The sequence below is a fragment of the Coregonus lavaretus genome, assembly GCF_964263955.1.
Source record: "Coregonus lavaretus genome assembly, contig: HAP1_SCAFFOLD_694, whole genome shotgun sequence".
NCBI classification, from domain to species: domain Eukaryota; kingdom Metazoa; phylum Chordata; class Actinopteri; order Salmoniformes; family Salmonidae; genus Coregonus; species Coregonus lavaretus.
This window is the reverse complement of record NW_028160776.1, coordinates 225,835-240,120: the sequence shown is the minus strand read 5'-3', so window position 1 is coordinate 240,120 and position 14,286 is coordinate 225,835. Positions and strand designations below refer to the sequence as shown.

The 14,286-nt window shown below is 47.2% G+C and overlaps 1 protein-coding gene across 3 annotated transcripts; it reads left to right on the top strand.

Annotated features, from left to right (window-relative positions):
* Positions 1-1,743: 1,743 nt before the first annotated feature.
* LOC311121450 (protein THEM6-like) lies at positions 1,744-10,795 on the top strand. Of its 3 annotated transcripts, none has more exons than XM_084195942.1 (6): positions 1,744-1,806; positions 1,924-2,041; positions 7,085-7,309; positions 7,494-7,682; positions 8,261-8,351; positions 9,716-10,795. In XM_084195942.1, coding segments are annotated over exons 2-6 (636 nt in total). In that variant the 5' UTR covers positions 1,744-1,806; positions 1,924-2,039; the 3' UTR covers positions 9,845-10,795. The 3 variants fall into 3 exon arrangements, with proteins under 3 accessions (XP_084052068.1, XP_084052069.1, XP_084052070.1); XM_084195943.1 differs by having other exon boundaries at positions 1,744-1,824; XM_084195944.1 differs by having other exon boundaries at positions 1,749-1,797.
* Positions 10,796-14,286: the final 3,491 nt, after the last annotated feature.

Here is a 14,286-nt window from a genome sequence, read left to right as displayed (position 1 = left end):
GCCGTACTGTTGGCCTTGCAGTGGGTGGAGCTGATGGCCATACTGTTGGCCTTGCAGTGGGCGGAGCTGATGGCCATACTGTTGGCCTTGCAGTGGGTGGAGCTGATGGCCATACTGTTGGCCTTGCAGTGGGTGGAGCTGATGGCCATACTGTTGGCCTTGCAGTGGGTGGAGCTGATGGCCATACTGTTGGCCTTGCAGTGGGCGGAGCTGATGGCCATACTGTTGGCCTTGCAGTGGGTGGAGCTGATGGCCATACTGTTGGCCTTGCAGTGGGTGGAGCTGATGGCCATACTGTTGGCCTTGCAGTGGGTGGAGCTGATGGCCATACTGTTGGCCTTGCAGTGGGTGGAGCTGATGGCCATACTGTTGGCCTTGCAGTGGGTGGAGCTGATGGCCATACTGTTGGCCTTGCAGTGGGTGGAGCTGATGGCCATACTGTTGGCCTTGCAGTGGGTGGAGCTGATGGCCATACTGTTGGCCTTGCAGTGGGTGGAGCTGGTGGCCATACTGTTGGCCTTGCAGTGGGTGGAGCTGATGGCCATACTGTTGGCCTTGCAGTGGGTGGAGCTGGTGGCCATACTGTTGGCCTTGCAGTGGGCGGAGCTGATGGCCATACTGTTGGCCTTGCAGTGGGTGGAGCTGATGGCCATACTGTTGGCCTTGCAGTGGGTGGAGCTGATGGCCATACTGTTGGCCTTGCAGTGGGTGGAGCTGATGGCCATACTGTTGGCCTTGCAGTGGGGGGAGCTGATGGCCATACTGTTGGCCTTGCAGTGGGGGGAGCTGATGGCCATACTGTTGGCCTTGCAGTGGGTGGAGCTGGTGGCCATACTGTTGGCCTTGCAGTGGGTGGAGCTGATGGCCGTACTGTTGGCCTTGCAGTGGGTGGAGCTGGTGGCCATACTGTTGGCCTTGCAGTGGGTGGAGGAAGTCAAGCCAGACAGAGTAGTTATTTGTTCTGATTCATGTGCAGTGTTAATGAGCCTCCAGTCCTTTAGCTCACGTAGCAGACAAGACCTGCTTTATGAGGTGCTACAAACCCATGGCAAGATTAAACAGATGGGAGTTCAGATAAGATTTACTTGGGTCCCAGCCCATGTGGGGGGGGGGGGGGGGGGGAGAACGAGGCAGTAGATGAACAGGCTAAACAAGCACTTAGTAGTGGGGATGGTGATGTTGAAGTTCAATGAGCAAGGCAGAGGCAAAAAGACTGATATATACAGTGATGGTGCAGAGATGGCAGGAGCAGTGGAATAGAGATAATAAGGGAAGGCATTTATTTCAAGTACAGAGGAAAGTCGGGAGGGGAGGACGGCAGGAAGGGACAGAAGAGAGGAGGCTATTTTTACAAGATTAAGGGTGGGACACGGCCAGCTGAATAAGACATTAAATGTGATAGGAAAGCATTCAACAGGAAAGTGTGATTATTGCCAGGAAACAGAGACCCTGGAGCATGTATTGCTACAGTGTGGGCCGTATCAGAGGGAAAGAGATAGGATGAGATCTAGTATGAGGGAGAAGGGGATACAGGAAATTAGTTTAAAGAGTATATTGAGCAGAACGTCATTAGATATAGTTTCAAATATTTTGCTATCTTTTTTAAGAGCAACAGGGTTGGCTGGTAGGATTTAGTTTCTCCCTGTCTCTGGCCCACACTCCAGTACGATAGGTGGCGGTAATGCACCATAACGTTGGATGCCAACCGCCGATAAACCCCACTGAAGAAGAAGAAGATGAAGAAGACTGTTTCGAAATAAAGTGCATAGTGAGTTCGCAGCATACCTCGGAGCTCCGGTATCAAACGTAACATCACTATTTAAAGTTAGCATAGGTTTTACTTGACTTGGGAAGTTTGGACTGGATAGTTTGCTCGACGGAGAGCGATAGCTAAAGATCTGCTCTTCCAATCTATTTCTGTAGGTGTTTCGCAGAATCACGACATTGTAGAGCAACAGAACTCCAGACCAGAGTTTCAGGCTAAGAAGTCCCAACGTGCACTGCTGATTTCAGCCAGCAAGTTTCTCATCAAAACAGTCATGTAAGTTTGTTATAACTTCGCTTGAACGTTGGTCTGTGTTGTCCACAGTGAGAGTTCATGTAACTTCAAAGTTTGCGTAAATGTGTTAATATCTAATTCAGGTTTTGAAGACTAACGTCTCTACTATGCCACATTTTCCCCATTCAAATATAAAGTGAGTGTGAAAAACATTAGGAACACCGGCTCTTTCCATGACAGACTGACCAGGTGAAAGCTATGATCCCTTATTGATGTCACTTGTTAAATCCACTTCAATCAGTGTAGATGAATGGGAGGAGACAGGTTAAAGAAGGATTTTTAAGCATTGAGACATGGATTGTGTATGTGTGCCATTCAGAGGGTGAAAGGGCAAGATAACAGATTTAAGTACTTTTGAACGGGGTATGGTAGTAGGTGCCAGTTAGAGAGTCAAGAACTGCAACGCTGCTGGGTTTTTCATGCTCAACAGTTTCAAGAATGGTCCACCACCCAAAGGACATCCAGCCAACTTGACACAACTGTGGGAAGCATTGGAGTCAACATGGGCCAGCATCCCTGTGGAATGCTTTTGACACCTTGTAGAGGGCTGTTCTGAGGGCAAAGGGGGGTGCAACTCTATTTATTTATTTTTTAAATGAAAAATTCTCCAGTCTGAACTAAAATGACTAAACCCAGGTAGAAAGTGTGTAAAAATGATAATGAACCTATGTTTTTTTTAAATAATTTAACCTCTGAACTATTTTTCTTCAATCACAGTATTTAACGGGAGTGGTTGATTTAGTGGTCTCAAACCAGTGACCTTAACATTCTTCAAGAATATGGGCAAAATTGAATTATTGACAATGAAAAAGGTGGAATCGTTGCTTCAAATACAGCAGTTGTGTTTAATTGAGCCTTTCATTATCCTTAATTGCCTCAACACGTTATTGAAAGACATTAACTGTATAGGAAGCTCTGGGGACAAATCATCTGGACAGAATACATTGGCAGATAAACAGATTATAATCATTAGCGGACAAGTTATTGAGGGCTTAAAAAAAATATATATATATTTCGTTCATACTGTGGTTGCAATATCAACAGTCCTTTATCTCTGGTAGATCTTTGCATGCATCATTCAAGACTGTTTAAATTGTGTGCAGAGCAATGGACATGTAATTCACAATGTCTGGGTCGTCAGTATAGAAAAGTTGGGCCTGCAACATGGACCTACAGGCAGTGGTGAAAACATTTGCACACAAAAAAGGACTTCAGGAGACCAGGGGAGTCTCAAGTTGGGTTTGATTTAATTGACGTTGAATATTGCATTTGTGTAGACTATTAGCCAGACAACCTGCTGAGTTTAACAATAGTGGCTGAATTTATCCTCCAGATGACTACTTTTTCCCTCATTGTTAGACTATTTGATGTGGAATTTAAAAACAGGTTTCTAAATAGAAGCTAAATACGGTATATAGCTATAGATCACTGCATAATGAAACAATCCCTAGTCAGGTAGTGTCAGGCTGGACTGGCTGTATTAATGGGACAGATACCCCCAAAATCTACTTAACTGCTTTTTACTGAAGTACTTTACACCACTGCGAGTGGGCCAGCTGTGATCGGTACCGTCAGCTGAGAACTCCAGGTGGGCCGGCTGTGATCGGTACCGTCAGCTGAGAACTCCAGGTGGGCCGGCTGTGATCGGTACCGTCAGCTGAGAACTGAGAACTCCAGGTGGGCCGGCTGTAAGCTTGGTATGCCCCACTCGGGTTCTTGAGAGCTAATCTAAACTAGGAGATATGATTTGATGAGTGTATATGCTGTCAGTAAGAGGCTAAACTGTGATATTTTTATATCTATCTTCAGCTGAAGATGTATTAGCCCGTTTCCTAGACCTCGACACCAGTATCCTGTCGATAGGTTTACACTCTGTTCCAGCTAAACGGGTCCATGAATCATTCTCACCAACCAGGTTTCTCCAACCCACCTTTCAAGCTGAACCTGTTCTTAGTTACAGTACCAGTCAAAAGTTTGGACACACCTACTCATTCAAGGGTTTTTCTTTATTTTTTACTATTTTCTACATTGTAGAATAATAGTGAAGACATCAAAACTATGAAATAACACACATGGAATCATGTAGTAACCAAAAAAGTGTTAAACAAATCAAAATATATTTGAGATTCTTCAAATAGCCACCCTTTGCCTTGATGACAGCTTTGCACACTCTTGGCATTCTCTCAACCAGCTTCATGAGGTAGTTACTTGGAATGCATTTCAATTAACAGGTGTGCCTTGTTAAATGTTAATTTGTGGAATTAATGCTTTTGAGCCAATCAGTTGTGTTGTGACAAGGTGGTAGGGGGGGGGGGGGGTATACAGAACATAGCCCTATTTGGTAAAAGACCAAGTCCATATTATGGCAAGAACAACTCAAATAAGCAAAGAGAAATGACAGTCCATCATTACTTTAAGACATGAAGGTCCGTCAATATGGAACATTTCAAGAACTTTGAAAGTTTCTTCAAGTGCAGTCGCAAAAACCATCAAGCGCTATGATGAAACTGGCTCTCATGAGGACCGCCACAGGAATGGAAGACCCAGAGTTACCTCTGCTGCAGAGGATAAGTTCATTAGTTACCAGCCTCAGAAATTGCAGCCCAAATAAATGCTTCACAGAGTTCAAGTCACAGACACATCTCAACATCAACTGTTCAGAGTGGACTGTGTGAATCAGGCCTTCATGGTCGAATTGCTGCAAAGAAACCACTACTAAAGGACACCAATAAGAAGAAGACTTGCTTGGGCCAAGAAACACGAGCAATGGACATTAGACAGGTGGAAATGTGTCCTTTGGTCTGGAGTCCAAATTGGAGATATTTGGTTCCAACCGCCGTGTCTTTGTGAGACGCGTGTGGGTGAACGGATGATCTCTGCATGTGTATTTCCCACCGTAAAGCATGGAGGAGGAGGTGTTATGGTGTGGGGGTGCTTTGCTGGTGACACTGTCTGTGATTTATTTAGAATTCAAGGCACACTTAACCAGCATGGCTACCACAGCATTCTGCAGCGATACGCCATCCCATCTGGTTTGGGCTTAGTGGGACTATCATTTGTTTTTCAACAGGTCAATGACCCATCACACCTCCAGGCTGTGTAAGGGCTATTTTACCAAGAAGGAGAGTGATGGAGTGCTGCATCAGATGACCTGGCCTCCACAATCACCCGACCTCAACCCAATTGAGATGGTTTGGGATGAGTCGGACGGCAGAGTGAAGGAAAAGCAGCCAACAAGTGCTCATATGTGGGAACTCCTTCAAGACTGTTGGAAAAGCATTCCAGGTGAAGCTGGTTGAGAGAATGCCAAGAGTGTGCAAAGCTGTCATCAAGGCAAAGAGTGGCTATTTGAAGAATCTCAAATATAAAATATATTTTGATTTCTTTCAGACTTTTTTGGTTACTACATGATTCCATATGTGTTATTTCATAGTGATGTCTTCACTAGTATTCTACAATGTAGAAAAAACACAGCCAGGCCCATCAGGCAGCCAGGTCCATCAGGCAGCCAGGTCCATCAGGTCCATCAGGCAGCCAGGTCCATCAGGCAGCCAGGCCCATCAGGCAGCCAGGCCCATCAGGCAGCCAGGTCCATCAGGCAGCCAGGCCCATCAGGCAGCCAGGCCCATCAGGCAGCCAGGTCCATCAGGCAGCCAGGTCCATCAGGCAGCCAGGCCCATCAGGCAGCCAGGCCCATCAGGCAGCCAGGCCCATCAGGCAGCCAGGCCCATCAGGCAGCCAGGCCCATCAGGCAGCCAGGTCCATCAGGCAGCCAGGCCCATCAGGCCCATCAGGCAGCCAGGCCCATCAGGCAGCCAGGCCCATCAGGCCCATCAGGCAGCCAGGCCCATCAGGCAGCCAGGCCCATCAGGCAGCCAGGTCCATCAGGCAGCCAGGCCCATCAGGCAGCCAGGCCCATCAGGCCCATCAGGCAGCCAGGCCCATCAGGCAGCCAGGCCCATCAGGCCCATCAGGCAGCCAGGCCCATCAGGCAGCCAGGCCCATCAGGCAGCCAGGTCCATCAGGCAGCCAGGCCCATCAGGCAGCCAGGTCAGCCAGGCCCACCAGGCAGCCAGGCCCACCAGGCAGCCAGGCCCATCAGGCAGCCAGGCCCATCAGGCCCATCAGGCCCATCAGGCAGCCAGGCCCATCAGGCAGCCAGGCCCATCAGGCAGCCAGGTCCATCAGGGTCTGTGTAGTTGGCTACACTCTGGTGACCCCGCCTACCTGCTGAAACTATTAATCTCTCTGGCTCGTACTGGTCAGTGCTGCGGTCTCTCTCTCTAGAACCATATTGCTGTAGTGTAACTCTACCTCTTCCCCACCCCTCCAGGGAGATATTGCTGTAGTGTAACTCTACCTCTTCCCCCCCCCTCCAGGGAGATGTTGCTGTAGTGTAACTCTACCTCTTCCCCTCCCCTCCAGGGAGATGTTGCTGTAGTGTAACTCTACCTCTTCCCCACCCCTCCAGGGAGATATTGCTGTAGTGTAACTCTACCTCTTCCCCCCCCCTCCAGGGAGATGTTGCTGTAGTGTAACTCTACCTCTTCCCCTCCCCTCCAGAGAGATGTTGCTGTAGTGTAACTCTACCTCTTCCCCCCCCCTCCAGGGAGATGTTGCTGTAGTGTAACTCTACCTCTTCCCCTCCCCCTCCAGGGAGATGTTGCTGTAGTGTAACTCTACCTCTTCCCCACCCCTCCCAGGGAGATGTTGCTGTAGTGTAACTCTACCTCTTCCCCTCCCCTCCAGGGAGATGTTGCTGTAGTGTAACTCTACCTCTTCCCCCCCCCTCCAGGGAGATGTTGCTGTAGTGTAACTCTACCTCTTCCCCCCCCCTCCAGGGAGATGTTGCTGTAGTGTAACTCTACCTCTTCCCCACCCCTCCAGGGAGATGTTGCTGTAGTGTAACTCTACCTCTTCCCCACCCCTCCAGGGAGATGTTGCTGTAGTGTAACTCTACCTCTTCCCCCCCTCCTCCAGGGAGATGTTGCTGTAGTGTAACTCTACCTCTTCCCCCCCCTCCAGGGAGATGTTGCTGTGTGCTCTGGGGGGCCTGCTGCTGCTGCTCTTCTCCTGTCTGGATGTCTGGTACTTCCTGCGGGGGGTGGTGGTGGTGGTCAGGGCCTGGTTCCAGAAGCCGGTGTGGGACGTCCTCGGGGAACAGAGTGTGTCGGGACGCGTCCTGCTTCACGATATCGACCTGGGACACATGAACAACGCCAGATACCTCCGGGAGTGTGACTTCGCCAGGTTAGATGGGTCCCAGGGCAGGGAGGATGCTGAGTTCTCTGTTGGTCTTAACATATTCCCCTAGATGATTCCTCAGTAGCTCCTAACCCCTGGAGGATAATGTGTGTGCAACGTCCTGTACTTCCCCAGGTTCTCCATCTTCAGGGGGGGTGTGATGATGGTGTGTAATGTTCTCCTCTCCCAGGTTCTCCCTGTACAGTCGTAACGGGGTGTTTAAGGCCTGCCGTGCCCTGAGGGCCACCATGGTGGTGGGAGCCACTACTATCCGCCTGCGCCGGGCCCTGTGCCTGGGGGAAGCATTTGAGCTGCGCACCAGAATCGTGGTCTGGGACGAGAAGGCCTTTTACCTTGAGCAGCGTTTCGTCTCCTGCAGGTGTGTCTGCTGGGTGTGTCTGCTAGGTGTGTCTACTGGGTGTGTCTGCTAGGTGTGTCTGCTGGGTGTGTCTGCTAGGTGTGTCTGCTGGGTGTGTCTGCTGGGTGTGTCTGCTGGGTGTGTCTGCTGGGTGTGTCTGCTGGGTGTGTCTGCTGGGTGTGTCTGCTGGGTGGGTGTGTCTGCTGGGTGGGTGTGTCTGCTGGGTGGGTGTGTCTGCTGGGTGGGTGTGTCTGCTGGGTGGGTGTGTCTGCTGGGTGGGTGTGTCTGCTGGGTGGGTGTGTCTGCTGGGTGGGTGTGTCTGCTGGGTGGGTGTGTCTGCTGGGTGGGTGTGTCTGCTGGGTGGGTGTGTCTGCTGGGTGGGTGTGTCTGCTGGGTGTGTCTGCTGGGTGTGTCTGCTGGGTGTGTCTGCTGGGTGTGTCTGCTGGGTGTGTCTGCTAGGTGTAATGCCTTATGGAGTTCAGACATGAAGACAATCCTACTTTTCAACCTGTTTTGGCTTCATGTATTACATCCATGTGAATCAGTATATGATATGATGATGATATATGATGTAACAGTATGATTATTTTCTGTTCCAGGGACGGTCTGGTGGCAGCTGTCATGTGGTGTAAACAGAACGTCATGCGCAGCAGCCCTGATAAGATACTGCAGTACCTCTGCAAGAGAAAAGTAGGAGGTGGGGGGGAGGGAGAGGGGGGGAAAGGGAGGAGAGGGGAAAGAGGGGAAGGGAAGGGGAGGAGGGGAGGGAGAGGAGGTGGAAGATAAATGAGGGGGGGAGGGGAGGGACTGATGTAGAATTTCAGATCCTACAACTGAATAAAATTAAAGGAGGGCTGATTTAGGTTTCAGTCCTCATTAGGAAACGAGAACCAGATGTGGGTCTTGGAGGAGTGGCGTTGATGTGGCCGTCTCTTGTGTGTTTGGACATCCGCTGTTAGTCACTCAGCCTTCTAGATAACTCCAAACCGTCTAACCAGGTCCAAACCGTCTAACCAGGTCCAAACCGTCTAACCAGGTCCAAACCGTCTAACCAGGTCTTGTCTGGAAGTAGCCTCGACTAGCTAGCAAGCTAGCCAACTTCATTCACCAATTAGCTGCACCGTGGCAAAGTTGATTTGACTTTGGATAGCCTACCTCTGGGGCTAGTTAGGGACCGTCAATATATTCCACAATGTAAATGGGACTCTATTTCCATGTTGCACACCTTTTTTAGTTTTCTCATTTAAATGCTTTCAATATTTATATATGAATTTCTACAATTCATAGTTAGTATCAGGTTTTTAAGTCATTGAATTTTAACATATTGTCATGTACATTGTGTAATTTACTGATGGTCCCTAACTAGCCCCATAGGTATATCCGAAGTCAAACCAAATTTACCAAGGTCCGTGTGCATTCCGTACCCACGTGTTGGGCATTATGATCGGGTTGCGTGCAGCTGCGCTCCGAATTGATGATTACTTGGGTGCTGCCAGCTTTGAGCCTGTGGGTTTAAATAAACTCAACCTGTTACGTTACTACCCTTCATTCCTCTATCTCGCAAATCTCTGCTTTGGACGAGACTGACTTTATCTCGCAAATCTCCGCTTTGGACGAGACTGACTTTATGACCAAAATGATCCTGTTTACACTTCGTAGTCTATTTTGACACTATAATAAATGTTTCTGACTCGTATCGATGCCACAAGCTGTTTTCAACCAGAGAAGTTGTTTTTTCTGATTCGGTCACGTTTTCAATATAAAGTGTGTGTGTGTTCAGGTGGAGTGTCTCGACTACCCTGAGGATCTGCAACCCTGAGAGCATCCTACAGAGGAGAGGGAGTGGAGTGGAGAGGAGGGAGGGAGGGAGGAGAGAGAGAGAGAGAGAGGGGAGAGGGAGGAGGGGGGAGAGGAGAGATATGATGGGCCTTTGATGCATGGGATATCACTCAGTCCATATGATGGGCCTTTGATGCATGGGATATCACTCAGTCCATATGATGGGCCTTTGATGCATGGGATATCACTCAGTCTTCTTCTCTGTGTGTGTTCAGGTGGAGTGTCCCGACTACCCTGAGGATCTGCAGCACTGGATCAGCTTCATCTCAGCCAGCAGCCAGGCACTGAGAGCCCAGAGTGGACTAGTGGACAAGACTGGAGCACAGGAAGACAAAGACAAGTGATTGAGTGGTGCGGTGGTCGACGATATGGGAGAAATGAAGGATCTCTGACAGATCTGGGGTGTGTTCATTAGTGTGAAACTGTAGGAAAACGTTTCCCAATGAAAATAAGAATTACTATTAGACAAATGTAGGTAGGTTTGTTCCATTTGGTTCATAGTGAATTCACCCCAGCTTCAGACGCTGCTGGATCCTCCATCTCTTCCACTCTGACCTGCTGCTAAGGCTGCGTTTACAGAGGCAGCCCAATTCTGATATTTTTCCCACTAATTGATATTTTTGACCAATCATATCTTTTCACATCATATCTTTCAGAGCTGATCTGATTGGTCAAAAGACCAATTAGTGAAAAAAAAAAGATCAGAATTGGGCTGCCTGTTTAAACACATCCTATGAGACTTCACTTCACTGGTGCCTTCTGTCTTTCTAGGTCAAGTCCCAAATGGACCCTACGCGATATGCACTTGTGGAGATCTGAGATAATTTGATTGGTATAAGCAAGACGGTGAAACTTCTACCTATCAAAGGGCAAGTTGGAGCCATTTTCCATATTGATTACAGATCTCTCTATTATGGCCTAGGGTCCATTTTGGGACTGGGCCTAGTGTCAAACAGGACAAATAATAATAATAATAATAATAATATGCCATTTAGCAGACGCTTTTATCCAAAGCGACTTACAGTCATGCGTGCATACATTTTTACGTATGGGTGGTCCCGGGGATCGAACCCACTACCCTGGCGTTACAAGCGCCGTGCTCTACCAGCTGAGCTACAGAGGTGAGACCTGTCCATCTGCCCTCTGCTGTCTCCTGGATACTCTTGTGGCGGGTGGCATGCACAACTGTCTGTTAATACTGACCATTCAATATAGGAATTGTTAATGTATAGGAAAGAGGCCAAATGGATTCAGCTATATTTTCTATGTTGAAAAAATAAAATCATTTGATTTGAGTCATTTTTTTGTTTTTTTGTTATAGGTTTAAAATACTTAATAAAGATATTCTCCTGATAAAATGGTAACCAAGGTTGATTGTGAAATATAGGGAATAGAATCCTGTGGTTAAAATGTGTTGTATTTTAAGATCTAATTTGGAGAATTTACAGATTCTCTTGATTCGGACAGTGGGGCCTTTTCTCAACTCCTCGTGTCCTCTCTCCTCCTTTTCTCAACTCCTCGTGTCCTCTCTCCTCCTTTTCTCAACTCCCCGTGTCCCCTCTCTCCTCCTTTTCTCAACTCCCCGTGTCCTCTTTCCTCCTTTTCTGAACTCCTCGTGTCCTCCTTCTTTTCTCAACTCCTCGTGTCCTCTCTCCTCCTCCTGCGGGACCTCTGACTTTCTCATCCAATGGGGTTTGAGAATGAGGACTAGGAGTATGCAGAAGGCCAGACTCTCCTCGACCCCTCATCGGTTTCCGGGTCACGGAGGAGAGACGGCAGAGGATGGACTTTTCCCCAAACCAGAGAAGGCCAGGGTTTTTGTTGTGGTTAAAAATCAGCCAAGCGTGTGACGGTTTAGTTTAGCTGAGCTATTTCTGGGATTAAAAGACTAAAGATCTGAGGAGCTGCACGCATTACTGACTTGTGCAGGTTGCAGAGCCTGAACAGGGGATCTGAAGTTTCGAATGACTGAAGGAGCGGGACATATATATATATTTTCAGTAAATTAATGTTAATTTTCTCCTCCCTGTAGTATAATTTACTTTAGTGATTATTTTCACCCCCGTCCAGTTGGGAGCGACAATTAACATTTTGCGTGTAGTTCGCCAACAAACCCAAAGAAGAAGAAGACCTTGTTTGGACCAATCGGATTGGGGCAGGGTGACCGGCTCGAAAACATGCGCACCGTATATTACCGTTCCCATAGCAGCAGGATATTATTCTGGCAGCACGATCGCGGATTTTTTATTCTTCAAAATAAGACCCCCTGTGCAAAGACAAGCTACATTTGGCATATCGATATTTTTTTTGCACTCCAGTGCAGTACAACTGTTTTTCACAACATTGCAACCACCTCTGGGGAAAAAGTCAATGGGTAATTTGACGTCTTTTATTTGTAATGTTGTATTATTTATACCAGAATTTATTTTATTTATATATAAGTTTACACAAATACTGGTATGTTGAAAGCTATTGGGTAGGCTATATTTTAAAGAAATACACTTTTAATAAAATACAAAAATATTACTGGAATTATCTGCAAAACTTAAATGGGTCTCTTGTGCTGACAGAGTACTGGTGACTCTTTACTCCACCCACTTTCACTGCAACGCAAAACAGGGTATAAGGGATCCTTATTGGCTTGTAGAGAGAGAACATGTCTTCCTGTCTCAGCTAAAGTGGACTGGGAAATACTCCGTAGGGTATCTACTAACCACATATGTATAGTTTTGAAGGGGGACTGTGTTTCACTATGGCGGAACCATAAGCATGCAGCAAGTCTGGTATGACTGAAAGATGAAATGTAATATGATCTGGGCCTACAGTCGTGGTCAAAAGTTTTGAGAATGACACAAGTATTGGTCTTCACAAAGTTCGCTGCTTCAGTGTTTTTTAGATATTTTTGTCAGATGTTACTATGGTATACTGAAGTATAATTACAAGCATTCAATAAGTGGAAAAGGCTTTTATTGACAATTACATTAAATTTATGCAAAGAGTCAATATTTGCAGTGTTGATCCTTCTTTTTCAAGACCTCTGCAATCCGCCCTGGCATGCTGTCAATTAACTTCTGGACCACATCCTGACTGAATTTGTGGGTTTTTGTTTGTCCACCCGCCTCTTGAGGATCGACCACAAGTTCTCAATGGGATTAAGGTCTGGGGAGTTTCCTGGCCATGGACCCAAAATGTTGATGTTTTGTTCCCCGAGCCACTTAGTTATCACTTTTGCCTTATGGCAAGGTGCTCCATCATGCTGGAAAATGCATTGTTCGTCACCAAACTGTTCTTGGATGGTTGGGAGAAGTTGCTCTCGGAGGATGTGTTGGTACCATTCTTTATTCATGGCTGTGTTCTTAGGCTAAATTGTGATTGAGCCCACTCCCTTGGCTGAGAAGCAACCCCACACATGAATGGTCTCAGGATGCTTTACTGTTGGCATGACACAGGACTGATGGTAGCACTCACCTTGTCTTTCCGGATGCCCCAAACAATCGGAAAGGGGATTAATCAGAGAAAATGACTTTTCAGCAGTCCAATCCCTGTACCTTTTGCAGAATATCAGTCTGTCCCTGATGTTTTTCCTGGAGAGAAGTGGCTTCCTCGCTGCCCTTCTTGACACCAGGCCATCCTCCAAAAGTCTTCGCCTCACTGTGCGTGCAGATGCACTCACACCTGCCTGCTGCCATTCCTGAGCAAGCTCTGCACTGGTGGTGCCCCGATCCCACAGCTGAATCAACTTTAGGAGACGGTCAGGCGCTTGCTGGACTTTCTTGGGCACCCTGAAGCCTTCTTCACAACAATTGAACCTCTCTCTTTGAAGTTCTTGATGATCTGATAAATGGTTGATTTAGGTGCAATCTTACTAGCAGCAATATCCTTGCCTGTGAAGCCCTTTTTGTGCAAAGCAATGATGACGGCACGTGTTTCCTTGCAGGTAACCATGGTTAACAGAGGAAGAACAATGATTTCAAGCACCACCCTCCTTTTAAAGCTTCCAGCCTGTTATTCTAACTCAACCAGCATGACAGAGTGATCTCCAGCCTTGTCCTCGTCAACACTCTCACCTGTGTTAACGAGAGAATCACTGACATGATGTCAGCTAGTCCTTTGTGGCAGGGCTGAAATGCAGTGGAAATGTTTTGGGGGGATTAAGTTCATTTTCATGGCAAAGAGGGACTTTGCAATTCATCTGATCACTCTTCATAACATTCTGGAGTATATGCAAATTGCCATCATAACTGAGGCAGCAGAATTTGTGAAAATGAATGTGTCATTATCAAAACTGTTGACCACGACTGTACATATCACTAGAACAGCACAATTTGCCAAGTGATTAGTGAGGGTGACTCCTCATGAAACTAGAGCAAAACAGGACCATGATTTTTATTTATTTTACAAAATGTAGGCCTGTACACTTCGAATGACTAAAGACAATAGCAAAGAAACATTGATAACTGTCTACTTGAACTAAATGAACGTGACTGTACAAAAATGTTGCGGCAGGTAGATTAGTGGTTAAGAGCGTTGTGCCAGTAACTGAAAGGTCGCTGGTTCTAATCCCTGAGCCGACTAGGTGAAAAATCGATCGATGTGCCCTTGAGCAAGGCACTTAACCCTAATTGCTCCTGTAAGTCGCTCTGGATAAGAGCGTCTGCTAAATGACTAAAAATGTAAAATGTATATGTAAATAAGAGTTAAGATAGGCTCAATACTTAACTTGACTTTCTTAGGAGTGAATTAACATAGTGAATTCAGGGGTGGCTGTACAAAAGGCTGTGAAGTA